This window comes from Chelonia mydas, chromosome 10 (assembly GCF_015237465.2).
Source record: "Chelonia mydas isolate rCheMyd1 chromosome 10, rCheMyd1.pri.v2, whole genome shotgun sequence".
NCBI lineage: Eukaryota > Metazoa > Chordata > Testudines > Cheloniidae > Chelonia > Chelonia mydas.
The window spans coordinates 60,016,386-60,033,606 of NC_051250.2; the positions used below are offsets into that span (position 1 = coordinate 60,016,386).

General features: G+C 37.6%; 1 protein-coding gene across 2 annotated transcripts in view; it reads right to left on the minus strand.

Moving 5' to 3' along the window:
- Positions 1-17,221, minus strand: part of UNC13C (unc-13 homolog C) — a 448,489-nt gene that overhangs the window by 323,806 nt on the left and 107,462 nt on the right. For both annotated transcript variants that reach the window (XM_043523375.1, XM_043523376.1), the window contains 2 exons: positions 13,063-13,085; positions 12,454-12,518 (listed from right to left, as the gene is read on the minus strand). In XM_043523375.1, coding sequence (XP_043379310.1) covers positions 12,454-12,518; positions 13,063-13,085 — 88 coding nt within the window. The remainder of the gene's footprint in view (positions 1-12,453; positions 12,519-13,062; positions 13,086-17,221) is intronic.

The window sequence follows — 17,221 nt, forward strand, 5'->3', positions numbered from 1 at the left end:
CATTAACACATAATGACTAGGAAGCCAAAGTCAGCTGAACAGAACATGTTTGTAGTGCAGATCAAAAGGATGAGGTGTCAGCTGTCTGTGTTAAGAACTGGTCACGCAGGAGCACTTGGGAGACAAACAAGATCAGAGAGAGTGAAGATGGGCCTCAGAGAATCATGGCCTGATGAAGCCACTGCTTCTACTAATATGGACTGTGTCTTATGTTTGGCTTTTCCATGCTAACCCAACGACATTCTCAAGCTGTATTCCAAGTGACTGATAAATGCCACCGTTGCTTTAAAAAGGCTGTCCTGCTTCACTGTATATACTTACCAGGTTACACTGCTCCCCAAGATGGTAAAGTGTCTGCATGACTTTGAACTAAGTGGATTTGATGTAGGAGCCCACGGTGGGAAATGGGGAGTGCTGAAGCCCAGTCCCAGAGTTACTGTGGCTGCGTGGCCTGCCCTTGAAGTGTGGATTATTGAGGTCTTGCACACTAAAGGGGTTATTCCCAGCAGAATGCTTAAAGACCAGGGACGTAGCACTGACCCTGTCAATCTGAGACAGTACAAAGAGCAGAATTTGGCCTGATGAATATAATTATCTCTTATATTTGATAATCTAAAAGAATTAGACATATGAGGTATGCAAAAAGAAGTTTGCCATCAAACTACCATTGAGACATTTGAATATAAGGATTTTGAATTAGGTTGGTTTGGTTAAATGGTTACAAACCTATATACATATACCAACCAGCACACGTGTGAGAATATACTGGAAGGGGAAAAAAGAATTGAGGAAATATGGATAATGACCAAACAGGTAGGGCTAGCATTTTGACTGTCTTAAGAATACGCTAATGATACTAGGGATACACAAAGCAGTTCATTTTTACCCATTACTAGAAATAAATTTGAAGCAGTCAAGAGGACATGAAATGTTTAGATCTGTATTTTTGGAATTCTGGATTCTGTCAGGGCTTAGAATCAGAACTGCAAAATAATGTGAAAATGGCGATGAGGATACTTTTAAAAAAAGGAGAGGGTTATACTCTATTGTCACAGACTTGAAAACACTAGGCAAGAGAAGTGATCTGGGGGTTAGTGGAGAAATATTCTGATTAACTTTATTATAAAGATAATAGTATACAACATGGGTAGGCAACCTATGGCACGCGGGCCAAAGGCTGCACGCGAGCTGATTTTCAGTGGCGCTCACACTGCCCGAGTCCTAGCCACCGGTCGGGGGGCTCTGCATTTTAATTTAATTTTAAATGAAGCTTCTTAAACATTTTAAAACGCTTATTTATTTTACATACAACAATAGCTTAGTTATATATTATAGACTTATAGAAAGAGGCCTTCTAAAAACATTAAAATGTATTACTGGCACATGAAACCTTAACTTAGAGTGAATAAATGAAGACTCGGCACACCACTTCTGAAAGGTTGCTGACCCCTGGTATACAATATAAATGCAGCATGTATGGCAAGAGACAAGCAAAAGTGATATACATGCTGTTTTATCTCATTCAAAAAATAAATAAATAGAGAAACTTAGAAATCATGATGAGAAGGAATTCCACAGAAATAAGAATACAACAGTTGGAAGGGAACAGAATGGAAGGATGTTAGCAGAATATCTGAGTCAGTGCCAAATACAAGAAGGGGGAGGTATGCAGTTGTATCAAATAAAGAATGAGCAATTTACATAGGCAAAAATCGGAGCAATTAGAAGCATTTGCACAAGGAATTAGACAAAGAATGTGAGAGACAATTGCTTATTAAAGTGAGAAGACATAGTAAATGTTGATTTTTTTTAAACTTTAATTAGTGTCCTAAAATCTCTTCTGTTGTGTATCTGCATTAAGCATCCCTACAGTTTAATATGCATTCCCAGTTACAACATTTCAAATCCACTTCTAATTGTACAGTGATTACTAAGGAGACATTTTCATGGATCATCTTATAAATGACAAAACAACATGAGACCAAAAAGGCAAGATGTTATCAGCTATTTTCATCATAAAGGGAACCCTGCCTGGTAAGAATCCTAAGTAGGCTGACAAAAAAGTCTGTTTTCCTTGATAGAAATTAATGAGTTCCTTATGGCAAAACTCAAGTAGGGGCGAGTGAATTATCTGAAGCAGTGTCTTTACCAGCAGACTACTGAGACATGTGGTTTAATGCCTATCGATATTGAAATATTGCCTATAATGTGGTAGTAGCAGAAAAATTATGTGCTTGCCCCCTCTTCCCTATTAGCTAATGCAGAGTTTGAAGCACTTTTTGTTAATCATTTTCTTACAGGTCTTGATTTAATTAAACATAGATATGTGTGAAGCAAGTTCTGAAGAAATGACTCCATTTGAACATTCTCCCATTCCTTCAAACACCAAACTTCTTTCAGGTTTGAATTTCTTCATATAAAGACTCCCTGTCTCTTCAACACCAATGTGGATGTGGCTCTCTCATTCCCCATAACCCATGGATCTCTACCCACAAACCTTCCTACAGATCCAGTGTTCTCAACAAAACTCCATTTAGGTCTCAGAATACTCCCGTGAATTCTCTACACCTCCTCCCTGAGAGTCTCACAAACCTTTGTACATTCTTACATACTCTAGGAGACACAAGACAGCCACAGTCTTCCTCCTGGAGGTTCGTGAGCCAGGAGGAGAGAGGAGCCTATTGGAGATTCATGGGGAAAATAGAGAGGATGGGAACCTATTGGAATGTTACAGTGAATAAAGAAGAGACAAGGGAGATTATTTGAAGACATGGGTTGCACGGAGGAAAGGGAAGGCTCACAGGGGGCAAATTCAGAGCTATTAGAGTTTTGAATAGCTCACTGATTGCACGGATTTCCAATTTATCCAAAGAGCCCTGGGTGCAATTCAAGGTAATGGGTTTGATCTACACTGCTCTTTATGATTTGTTTTCTGGAAATCTTAGAAATAGTCCCATTATCTAACACAATATTTAAGATCAGTTTGAATGCTTGAGCTGAGACGTTACTAGATGTGTATGTCTGGAACTGGGGCAATGGCATTCTCAAGGGAGGGTACTTGACTGGAGTTTCCCTCATCATCCCACAGACCCTGAATTTCAAGGAACATTTCAATGAACAGTCTACAGCCCATCCCATGTGTGCTCACGATGGTTGCCAAGGGAGCCACTTACACTCCCAGACACACCCACGGAGGAGGTAGTCATAGTTAGGCTCAAGGTACTAGGAAGTGCAAAGGAGTTGATCTTCTAGTGCTGCCAACCTGAGACCAGGGTTGTAAGTGGTTCCACTCACCACCTCAGCATCCCCTGGCATCTGGTCATGACTGGAAGAGTATTCACATCCAAGTTGAACTCCTTTTTGGCCCTTTGATGGCCTGTTTTAGTCCATGACTTAGCCCTCTGGCTAAGATGCATCTTCTCTGGACTCCTTCTGGTGTAACAATATCCCTACCAGAGATCCATGCATCCCTTCATGGGCTACTTCTCAACTCATTCTCTTGGCTCAGTCCTCACCCTCATCTGGGCTTAATAGTTTTTGTGTTGGGGCTTTTATGCCCCTCCCTTGGGGCTGGTAGGGGAACCAAGAGCCACCCTCTGCTCTGAGCTCCAGCCCAGGAACCTTGTGTTGAACAGCTGGGTCTGCTCCTTCAGATGTGCTACTATTTCTCCGGGCCTCTTACTACCTCCAAGCCCCTTGCACTGTTTTCCAGTAGCCTGTGGTTAATACAGCCTCTCCCTCTGGTTTCCAGGCTTCTCCCTAGGCCCTCCCAGCTCCTTGCTCCTCCCCTGGAATGCTGAACTCCAGGACTGTCTCACAATGCCCTGCCCCTTTTCCAGGGCACAACACAGGAACTAACTCCATCCCTGTGGCCCTTTTCTGCCTGCCTTCACCAGGCCCCTCCTAGAGAGTAGGAACTCCCTGCCTCTTCTCTCCTGAGTCTCTTCCACTCATTGAATTCTCTTCCTTCTCTATGTAGTTCTCTCTGACCCTTCCATGGCTGGGATCACTCATTTTAAATGAGTCCAGATGAGGATCAGCTGGGGTAAATTACTAGATCACAGCCAAGGCTGAGCCCAACTCCATTAAAGGACCAGCCAACATGTGAAGGACACTGCTGGGCAAGGCAGGTGTTGGGCCATGATCTGCGCTTTGCACCACCCATGCGCCAGGTATATCACTTTCTATACGTGTTCAACAATGCTCCCCTAGTGACACCAAAGATCTTATGCTTTGCAAAGAGACAATGCCTTAAGTTTAGTCTGAGGATAGACATTATCACATCTTCACGTTCTGCCTAACAGGTTGGGTAGAACTGAGTAGGTCAGTCTTTTATAGGAGAGCTCTTTTCACATTACTCTGTGAAATCCGCTTAGATCCACTGTTATCCACATTTGTAAACGCCTGTTGTTCATGCCCGTGGAAGCAGTATGTCAAATAAAGAGACAAAACAAACAATCTAGAAGAGTTATAGCTAGCAGCTACCAAGTTTTTTAAGACAGTAGAAGGGGTAGAAAATATGGAGGAAAATGACAGCAAAATGTGAAAAGTAACAACATAAAAAGGTAGACGTGTGTGTGGGGGGGAGGGGGGGCAGGGATAGAGGAAGAAAGAGGGGAACAAAGGAAAAAAAGAAGCAGAAGCCTGAAGAACATAGATTTTAAACCCAGGATTCCTGCAAAGGGAGGGTCTCTAGAGACGGCGTAAATCTGAAGCATGGGACTCAACTGGCTGCTCAAACATTTCTCATAATGTAATGATAAATACTAAGATGTGTTTCTGACTTGCGGAGAAGCAGGTTGCTAGGGTTGGACAGCGATTGATTGCACTGTCAAGGAAAAGCTTAAATGTCACAATATATTTATTTTTATTTATATTACAAGGCTATTTGCATTGATAACACTGCTAGAAGTATCAAATGCCGCCAAAAAGGCAAAGGACAGGCAGTTTCAGAGATTAAGAGGCACAGCTGAGACATGGTGGAAAGTATTTTTTCAGGGTTTAGTGCAGAGCAATGGCTCTGCTAGCAAATGTTACAGCCACTGTATTTTTATTGTCCTTTCTCAAATAAAGGTAAATAAATACCTATAATACAGCACTAGAAACACGATTTAAAAAAATAAATAAGTCACATATTGGCAAAACAGAAAAAATTGGCTTTTAAAAACAGATTCATTTTGTACTAATCACAATTTAGAATTCATACTGATCTCAGGAAATAAATGAAGAAGTACAGCACACAGTTTTATTAAATATTAGAGAACAGGTTGCCAACTTTCTAACCAAACAAAACCGAACACCCTTGCCCCGCCCCTTCTCCGAGGCCCCGCCCTGCTCATTCCATCCCCCCTCCTTCCATCACTCGCTCTCCCCCACCCTCACTCACTCATTCATTTTCACCGGGCTAGGGAGGGTTCCTTTTCGACTGGGTGTTCCAGTTGAAACCGGACACCTGGCAACCCTAACAAAGAAACAGTGTTTGGATCCAGATCAGATTTATCTAGGCTATAGTGCTATATTTGGATTAGAGTTTTGATTCCGAGTCAATGGCAATGAGCTGTTGTCATGAGATTTCATCTCAAAATGTCTGAAATCATGCAAGATCAACCGCAGTACTGCATTACAACCTCAGGAGAACAACCAATCTGGAGAAGTTCTAGCAATATCCACACCTGAAAAGGGACTCCTTCTGGTTTTGCATCTGATTGAAACAGAAGGGTGAGTTTGAATCTGGGGTTTCAAATTTAAATACCCTGAAGTTTGGGACAGTTTCAAATCATGTTTCAGTTTTGTCTCCTCTAAGGTAAAAAAGAAGAATTTCACCGCAGACAGTAATTTATCAGCACAGAAAGTTCGCAATCTAGAGGAATGTTATATAAAAGGATAATGCAATGAGAGCAAGAGCTAGGAGAAAGATATGAATTTTAAATGACTAACAAAATTTTGAGCCGGGTCTGCAATATAGCACAATTCATTGCTGAAAAAAAAAATCAAAGTTTAAGTTGTGACTTGGGCTGGATTTACTGCCTGACTTAACTGATGAGTTTCATCACTTCACCCTGCGATTAAAAATATTTGATATCATCACATTTTTCTTACAAAAATTTATCTATTGAAGGCACTTGGCTCTATTAATTCAAATCTACATGCAGTGATGGCACTCAGCCTTCAGACTTATGCCTAACAACTATTTCATGCCTTTTCCTGTCTCATTACTGAAATATTTCCATCCTGAAGAGTATGAATTAAGAAATATGACTCTCATCAGCATAAATCCTCATGCACTGAGACAAGGATACACCTAACACTTGTAAAGAACAGACTTTAAAAATCACCCTAACATCTATCATCATATTTTTAATCCTGGGATAGCTCTGTTGAAAACTGCCTCTAACAGTTAATATATACTGAACTAGATTGCGCATGATGCACTTTTCGTTCAGAAAAACAAGAAAATACTGAATTAAATAGCTAAATTATCAGTGCCAACATACAGAATGCAGTTGCCAAGTCTAACAAAGAAGAATCAATATTTGTGTGTGTGACCATGGACCATTAAACACTATGTTCATCAGAGGACCTGTGCATATGACATAAGAACATAAAAATGGCCATACTGGTTGAGGCCAGTGGTCCATCTGGCCCAGTATGCTGTCTTCATCAGTGGTCAATGCCAGATGCTTCAGAGGGAATAAATAGAACAGGGCAATTATCAAGTGATCTATCCCTTGTCTTCCAGTCCTAGCATCAGTCACAGGTGTAGGGACACCGAGAGCATGGAATTGCCCTGATCATGCATCCCTGACATAGAAAGAACAGCACTCAATCTTCTGGTCCAAAAAAATAAAGGTTTTGAATATCTGAGACAGAATAGAAACTTCAAGTGATATTCTGTATCTGTTTCATAGTTTAATAGAATTTAAGGCCAGAAGGGGCCATTAGATCATCTAGTCTGACCTTTACAGCACAGGCTGTGTTAGTTCACTTGGTATAGATGCTTGATTCTATGGATTTTTCCATGCCTTCCAATATTTCTATTGGAGCTGTTAGCACAATGGAAATCAAATAAGTTAAAGATTCACTGTATTCAAGATGTCATCTAAGAAAAGGTAAATGTATAAACGTCTGTGCATTGCTCTATCTGTGCACCATTGCCAAACTCCAAAAAGGATTAGGCCAAACTGTAAAATGATCATTCTCTGACATCCTTGCCATCAGGCACCCAGGTGAAACCAAAGACAGCATCTCTCCAGAAAAGAATCAAACAGAAACTACACTCGATATGCATGAACAATTAAAACAAAAAATCCAGCAGATGCTCCTTTTATCCGCTATCCCCAAATGTAATTTACACAAGTACTGATTCAGGATTCAGGAAGGATGTTCTTTGTGAATTAGCATTTCAACATCAGCAAAACATCTGCCAAAAAAGTAAATTTAAGAAGTATTTGAGGAGATATTACTGAAAAGTATGATCAGTGAAGAAATGTCACAGGCCTATGGGTAGGTAAGGGGGCAAACAGCAAAATAGTCACCCCCCCCTTCCCATGGACTGGCAAATAACTTTCTGCTTTGTTGTACATGAAATTCAGAGCAAGTACCCACAGCATCTCTAACACAAACAAATTCCCATGCTCCATACATAGAAGCATCTACAAATCAAGAATAAACAACTTTATGGACACAGGGGATACATATGCTCAATTAAAATAATGAAAATAAATCTCTGCAGTGCAGGATGCTAGCAGAATTTTAAAAACATATAATAGGATATTCTTTTGGCCCAAATGAGCAATAGAAATAAAAGAATAACACACATCCTTCATATGCAAGGAACAAGGGAAACATTCACATTAGAATAATACTACAAACCTTGAGAAAGGCCAAAACCCAAGAACTCCCACAGTATTTCCACATTGCTTTGTAAATGAGAGCTTGGGAAATACTTCAGGAAAGTATTCAAATACATCATTTCAAACCAAAACATTTGACAGTATTCACAACCATTTATATTTGTTTTCTGTGAACATTCAGTACAATAGGTATGTTGTTCCGAAGGATATTTGTGAAAAGCAAAAGTCTTGAATATTTGTGTGACTGTGATTGTGCAAGTATGTGTGTTTGCATCTCCACCTTAAAATCTCCAATTTCCCATTCTGTTCATAAAAGTTTCAGCCATCCAATCAAGGAGCAGAAACAATACCATGTGAGCTATATAATCACTCATATACCACAACAAACAGCAAATAGCTGAAGACCAAATAGTTCATGAACATCCCTTAGGATGAAGTACATTTGTATACGATTGTCCAACACTTTTGAATCATTAACACATTTGTTAAATCAATGTCAGATAAAAAATTCACAAACCCCAAAGAACGGCTACATTCATGGAATAAATTATTTGCTATGAATAGTTCTTCCATCTGCACTGATAAGTGACAGCATGATTCCAATTAATGGGTGCAGAGGTGAATATTTAAGAGGAGGGGAACATGCAAAACAAAAAAGCCAGCACTGCTTCTCAAAATTAACACTTTAGTATCAGCAACTGTGAATTTCCAAAGTTGTTAAGCACTTATTTATTAATCCATATAATACTTATCCATTAGCTGAAGCATACAAATGGTTAATAGATGACTCTTCAGAAGGGATGAATGCTATGGAGATGAACTACATAGACTAGATTCAAAGGAGGTCAACAGTGGGAAAAGATGATCACTTTTAAAGTTAAAGTTAATCAAAGAAGTGCCGTACATCAGCATAATCCAAATCTTCTGGGCATGCTTTGCAGTTAAGTGGCACCTGAATGGTTCATAGCACTATTCAAAATGGTGAAAGACCTACTTCATAACCAAAGGAAGTTATACTGTATCAGTAAACAAAAAAATTGCCTTCCAACAAGTAATGAAGGTGCATAAGATAAAGGAGCCAGGGAAAAAATATACAAAGTATTCAAATTTAGGCACAGATCCTACAAACCCTCATATGTATCTTTAATCTTGTACATAAGCAATTCCATTGGCTACAGTGGGACCACTCACATGCAGAAAACTAAGCCCACGTGTATCTGCAGGATCAGTGTCAAAGAAGAGAAAATGAAGAGAATTAGAAAATAACTTCAGTTTTATTAAAGTATATTTTATAAATATATTAGTTATGTACTTGTAACATTTCAGATATGATATTAATATGGATGAGAAATAAGGGGCTACAAACACAGAAGTTTCTGAACTGCAAATCCTAAGAAACTGTACTTGTTTCAGAGAAATGCTAACTACACATTTAGTTATAAGTACGGTAACATAGCTATTGATTAAAATTACTTATTTTGGGATCCCAGCCACATCCCATCAGCATTATTTATTATATTTGGCATTGAGTATACTAATAATGACCAAGAAAATGTTTGGGAAATTCACTAACAATTTCACTGCTCAGGCATTAATCATGATTATCCATTTCATGTCCTAAGAATAAACAAAGTAACACTGATGATAAACAATGCTGAAATCTTTATGTGGCCGATTTTCACTTATTCTAAGGTCAACCAACTATCATGTGATACTCCAGCAAAACCCTGTCCATTATTGTTCAATTAATTACAACTTCAGAAAGCAAAGTAAACCCAAAACCTCTAAATGGGTGGGGTGTGTGCATGCAGGTATGTCACATGCCCGCTTCTGTGTTCTGATGTACACAATGACACAGTTTACTACAATCCTACTGTTTTCTTTTTATTCTAACCTCTTGATGACAGCACATCTACTCAATGAAGGGTCTACTACAAGAGTTACATTAACACAGGCATACTGGTGAATAATTCCATTTATGGTGAATATTTTCATGGATAATTAATTCATTATGGAATAATCTTTAGGATAAGTATTTAGGTCACTGATGTGTCAACAGGAAAAAAGTTGTTTCAGATAATATTGTTCCCATTCAGAAAAAGCAATCAGTATACTTTCAGATACGGTAAACATGAGAGAGGTTTTGTGCATATCGAAGTCAGGATGAGGCAACTGGAACAAACAAACAAACAAACAAACAAACATCACAACACTGAAGTATAGGCCCAGATACTAGACAAAGTATTATTTTAGTCATCAAACAATCCAGTCCAGATCTGCTCACACCACCCACCAAAAACCAAGATATATATGATATGAAAGAAATTGGTAGAATTTGACCACACACACACGTATCTAGAAAATGATGGGAGTTTTCTCAATCTGTTTAAAGATGAATTTTTTCCAGATGTAACTGAAAAACTAATATCAGCCATAACTCAAAATATATGATCTCTCTTCCAGTTTTATTTCTGAGTGGTACCTCAGTGAGCATCAATAAGCTCCAACAGTACAAACAAATCAAGGCCCTACTATAGTCCCATTAACACAGGGAAAATTAGATACAGCCTAAAAGAAAACAGAATCCAGATGGTGAATCCAGAAGGCTGTCCAACACTCAAAATACTGCTGAGAATAAAGAAACAAATGAATTAAATATCTCTAAAAGTCCAGTATAGCAAACGTTTATGAGCCTGGTGTTTATTGAAAGTCTGGTGCCATATGATTTGTTTGGTCAATAGTTTTGTGGCCTCTGCAATAGAAATCTTTCCTCTGAAACAATTCATTTTTATAAGATTTTAGTATCTTGGTATTTTTGTCAATTACTGTAAATACATCAGTCCTCTGCTGCAAAATAATGAAGCTAAAAATTGTGCAATAATTGCACAGACTGATTTTTTCAACATTGTCCACACAAAAATTGAGCACCTCTATTTATGTCTCTAAATTGTTACATGTTGGGAACTTCCAAGATACTTTGACTCCCCACGCACACCAGGCCTAAGTTCTTTGAGCACTGCCAACAAGTCGGCTAAATCTTTTGGCTAGTGACCTATCGGATGATTTGTCAACCTACTGAGCTCTGGAACCGGAGATGGTATCTAGAAGCAGGGTCACTGTGGACAGAGATCTGGGCATGCTAAGCTAGTCTCCACCTTCGAGGTACCCTGGGGTCTTCCATAGCCAATGTTGTGCGAGGCCACTGGACTGAGACAGACTTTGTATCAAAAGCAAAAGTCTCATCAGTTAAGTACTGCTTCTAGCTCCTGCAGAATTTCAGAGAGAGGGGAGGAGCCACTGCAGGAGAGCACTGGAAAGCCCTATCTGAGAAGCAAGATGTTTTGGAGTGATAGATTAGATTAGATTAGATAAAATAGATAGAATGATGCTGATTAGGAGATACGGTCCTGACAAAATCTTAGCTCTCACCTGTTATCAATCAATTTAAATATATCATAATTTCCTTCAAATAAACTAAATTAATTGTCCTTGATATTTCGCTCTCTTAAAATTATTTGTATTTTTAAACATTCACTACTATTTTTTGTTGTCTTGGTGGAATTATTACCACCCCAAAAGAAAAAACTTCTAAAGCATGATAAAGGAATTACCGAACCCACTCAAAGTTAGATGATGCTCATTTATCTGTACAGAATTGTCTAGCAACAATAATAAAGTAAACTAAACAAAATGAACAACTGTAGTTAAGTATTACTGTAATTATTTCTTCTACAGCATTCTGAGAAATACATTAAACAAATGAAATGAAGTTCAATTATTCCCTTGTATCCAGAAAAGAGGGCAGAGGAAATTGAGGTGAAAAATAATGGTATCTAGGCTACATTATATAGTTTAACTCACAGAAGACCAAAGGGAAACATTTAAGGTAAATTAGCTAATTTTTGTCTCAGTACCTTAAATCTGAAGCAGAATGTTACCATGGAAAACTCTTCCCGCCCACACTAGCAGTTGAACAATGTATAATTCTTGATAGTTTGAAGTGTATAGCTGATATACAGCATCCATATGCTTTCACAGTGAAATTACTTTTTTTAAAGAAAAGATATGCAACTCAAAGTGAAGAATGGGATTCAGAACAGAAGGAAAAGGAGAAGGAAGTCCCTAGACTGGAATTTCAGATGACTCCAGCAAGAATAAAATAGCCTTAAATGTACAAGCTGCCATGTTCATTTTCTTCAGCAACAAGACAACACACTTTTCCTGTCATTTTCTTGATCTCGAATATTAGAAGCATATTGCAAAGCCAGTCAGTTTCCTAAAATGCAGATTTAAGACTGAAATATACTGTACAGCTTTGTAAAGAATATTTGATATATAAAGATTTAAAATAACAGATTTTTTTTATTTTTGGTGAACTTGTCCAGCTGAACATTTCATCAATTTCTTTTGGTCTTGGAGGACTTATGGAAAAAGATATAGGACAGTGAAATCTGTTATTTCATATTCTTGTTACAATGCAAAAGTTCAATTTTCTCAGAACATTTGAACAGAATTATAAACTTCAAAGAGTGATATTAAGAATAATATTAAGAAACAGAGTTGCATATATAACAAAGTGCATGGTCATAACTGTACTTACCCACCAAATGCCTGGATTGCATAAAACTTGGAAGCATCCAAAGAACTTCCACTTACTATTCGAGCCTTTAATGAAGAATAAAAAAAGCTTAGTTACTCAGTTTCTGCCAAGAGATTTTGGATAGAATTTAACTGTATCGTACATATAACACCTAATATGAAAAATGTCAAGCAGGGTCAGCTCCAGGCCAAAGCTACATTAATTTTTGCTTTGAAATACATGTGATTAGCATTCAGCATTTAGTGAAAAACACTGGTAAAACCCCGGAGAAGAGATCAGATATTGCCTCCCAAATATCGCTGCCCTTTAAATCCCAGAGTATGTGCAGTGTAGATGATAACTAGTCAGAGGCAAAAATCCAGACACCATGTTTGACAGTAGCAGACCCCTGTGTTGGCAACTATGATTTTATAAGATAAGCACAACAGTGAGGCTATCCTGTTTATAAATGCAACACATTTGGAATACACTCAAAGGAGAACAAAAGAATGGAAAGCTGGGAAACATGCACATTTCACAACTAAAATGAAGGAACCAAACAGATCAAATAAGTCACAAACAAACATCAACAAAATACACAACCCCTTAAGGAAATATGTGATTTTAAACCTTTTCATCCACAGAACTGCTATCTGAAAGAGAACCAGGAAGAGGGGGAATAAAGGTTAGATAAAACAGTCTCCAAGAAAATGTGTAAAGTTTTGAAAAAACTCTTACAATTCTAGCTTGCAAAAGTAGAAATGAAAGGAACAACAGAAGCTGAGTAACATATATGTTTAGTTTTCTTTAACGTGATTGCTATGACAGTATACTTTGACAAGTGCAAAGATGTTTTAATATATAATGAACCACAGCTACTCACACAAGACTTTTTAGTCGTTAAAGATGTTTATGGTTATTTTACAAACTAGCACTTAATGATGTTCAAATCTAATGTCCAGCTCTGATACATTTACTAATACTAATGAATGCAAAGGTATTTTATTAAGGTAGGACAGAATGTTCATAAAAAGTGGTGATTTCGGATGTAGACTAAGGCTTTGTTCGCAAAGAAAAATAAAACTGCTCTTCAGTCATTTAATGGATATATTAAAATTATTATACTCTAACTATTCTGTTCTACCATGCAGACACAGGAAACTAAAAAAGGAAGGCCAATAATCACTATCATAATTTAATTGTGTGCTTTTTAAATGTATTATATATTATACAATCAGTTTCATAGTCATACAGTACTTTTCATGTCCACTATCAGATATAAAACATTTACGATGGAAAATGTATGTTTATTTCATTTTTTCAAATATTTAAAATGCTTATAGTTTCCTTGTACTAAATTATGTATATCACATCTTTCCATCAATAAGTTTCTCTTTCACACGCACAAAGTTTGTATTATGTATTTTGTAGATATAAATTTGCATTGTTATAATTGTCACCTTCACAAACTTCGCATTGTTTTTTCCAAGGAGTATGCAGATTTTATACGTGCTCTCTAAATCATTTGGATTTTTTTCTATAGGATAAGAATGCTCAGCATACTTTCACTACAAAACTATCCCTCACATTTTAGACATATTCTATGTTTCAAAGCCAATATAGCTTCTACACAGTAGATCAAACTCAAATACATATAATGCGGATGTACTAGCACAGACAGTGTGGTAGCCACAGGAAGGTGCAATTAAAGGTCCCCATCCTGAAAATATGCCCATGCTTTGTTTTAAGTCCATTGGTTTAAATGGAACAACTCATGTGCTTAAAGTTAAGCATGTGATTAGGTATGTTCATGATGGAGGCCAAAGGCAGCCATGTCCGTCTAGTTGTTTAGATAGTCTAACCTGTCTGATTATGTTTGATTTTAACATTAAAATATGTTTGAGCCTGGTTAGTAGTAGAGATGTGCCTGAGCCAAACCTGAATTCTCAGGAAGCTCAAGTCCAGATCCAAGGTTTGCAGCTCTGACCCATCTCTTGTTAGTAATTAGAGTCCACAGAACAAAGCTCTCCGGCACCATACTGCAGCTCCTATTTCCGCTCTCTCACATATTACAAGCAATCCTATCATAAAGCATGTGTACAAAGGGGGGGAATGGTAAAGCTTGCCATGGCACTCACCTCCAAATTTCTTGACTTTTGTACAGAAACAATGTATTTGCATGATCAATCAAATACACAAGACATCACTAAACAAGTGAAGAATATTAGCCACACGTAGCGGAGGTCTCAGGACGTCCACCCATCACAATGGTTTCCTTTATAACTACATGCTTGATTACAAACATACACAAGCAGTGTGTCTGAACCAAAGTTGACTCCTTATGCCAACTGTGAATTTGGCCATTTAACTCAACAATATGAACTGCCCTGCCGCTTCTCTCACTTCACATGCTCAGGTTTTTCAGAAGCACTGAGTTTTATTAGAAATTTCTTCTTGGATTACCATTTTAGTCCCAAAGTTATCTCACTCACCCAGATCATCTATAGAAATTAACTCTCTTTGTTGTATTAATAAGAAATTTGTATTTGTGAAAGATGTTTGATTGGCAGACTGGGCCTAGCTGACCTATCTTTCTCCACGTAGCTAGCAGTGCAAGAGGGGCTAGCAATGCAAAGTGCTTCACATTCCTCCCACTGATGAGACTCAACCTTAGATTTGAAGGTTAACCTTTGTGGGTGAGAGGGGAATAGTTCAGTGTTCGGCTTCTCTGGGGTTTGTTTGGTTTTTTTCCCCTAAAAAGTGTGCTAATTAATGGCAAGCACGGTGTGTGCGTTGTGATAGACACACTTATCCACCAGCAACTGTACTGATACCACAGTTTCCTAGAGCTGTAGCCCACTGAATGTCTATCAGATAGTAAGTTTTCATAATTACCCATTAGGGCTAGACTTGCACTACTGACCTATTGTAAGGGTAATAAACTCCATAGCTCATTACCATTCTCTGAGGTATCCTGTCCTGCTGCATAGAAATGTTTGGATTTGGGCTCTAGAAGGGAAACTAAATCAATTTATTTACAGACAATTTTTCTTTAACAGCCTCCCAAGCAACAGTGGTTTGTAAAGCAGAGCATACTAGCGAGTAAGCGGAGTCTATTTTAGGATATAACTGAAAGCTCCCTTCAGGGCCAATTATATTGGACTTCCCAGCAAGCCAGATGGGAAAATGAAAACAAGAAATGTGTTCTTTTAACTCAAGGCTAAATTTAAAAGCCCCCCCAACAAAAACGCTAATTCTTTTTAATTATAACAATAAGGTATCAGATCGCTGGAAGCAGGAACTGTTCAGATAGCACACAATTACATTTTGTCCCAGTGGACAAAATCCTTATTTCTATTCAGAAACCAATTTTCACAGGACACACTTGGTTTTCCCTGTTATCATTTACAGAGCTATTTCCTGACACTGTAACCAATCTTTACTTTCTTAGGATAGAAGCTAAAGCATTTAATAGGATTATCATAACATCTTATTTATACCAGCCCTCCAATTTCTGTAGTATGCCCAATATTAAGAAGCAATTCTTATCCAATAGTCTAATTTAAATGGCTGATCTCAATGTCTAGGTTTCATTACTCATTCCCAATTCTGACAAGAGGGAAGCAGGGGGAGAAGTTAATAGATTATAAAAGCCAGAAGGGACAACTGTGATCTTCTAGTCTAGATTTTTTAAAATAACACACACGCACACCCATGGTTGTTGTGCACTTCAGGTTCATTAAGATTTTGACCACCCTGATTTGAAGGGGGGCAGGATGGAGACCCAAAGTTATAATTCTGTTGCAATCCATTTGCTACTAGAAATCATAGGACCAGATCCTGCATTCCCTATGCATCTGAAACTCTCAGTAAAATCACTGCGAGCTTAAGTGCACAAGAAATGCAGAACTGATCCCCTAACTAATGCAAGTAATATTCTGCCTCAGTTCCTGGTTGCAGAAATCCATTGTGTAAATCAAATAAGAAGTATCTCAGTTTGAAGCAGATTTTAAGTACATTATAATTTTTAAAAGTGCCAATAATATACAGATTTCAAACTTAACCATGAGACATATATTTACATGAAACCATTTAAATGGCTTTTGTAATTAATTTGTTTCCTTCTTTTTATACAATATATTAAGCAGGATAATTTGTAACACGTATGGTTTTGCAAAAATTTTGAATTTAAATAGCAAAGTGGTCATTTTTAGCACCAGCAAATAGGTTCTTAAGTGATACTTATAGGATTGTATTATTCCTAAAAAAACCCACCATATTTTAAGTATCCACATTTATTCATCTCATAATTTTATGAAACAAAGAAAATGTCAGAAGGATAATTAGAAACAAATGATATATTTAGCATTTTATTTACAGACCACCTTCGACTCAGGTAAATTGTACTTTTGAGCAGATGAAAGACATTTAATTTCAAGGAACACAAGGAAATTAAAGAAAAGAAAATCTGATTAATAGAAAATAAGTAATTTATTCTTTGCAGTAATGTGATTTGACTTCAGTGGCATGGGCAGGGTTTAATTAGCTCCTGGGCAGCTGCCTGAATAGATTTCATGGCATATGTTTAAGGTGCAAGTGTTTATGGAAGGCCTTGGGTGAAATCACTTGAGCATAAAAGAGTCAAAACCACCTCAACTTATTTGGGGCAAGCAGTATATCTTTAGATTCACTATTTTTTAAAAAAATCTGTAGATAATGTACAACCAGTTATCCTTGGACCTAGTAGATTAGAAAAACAAAAAAAATGTGGGCCTAATCATCAACTGGT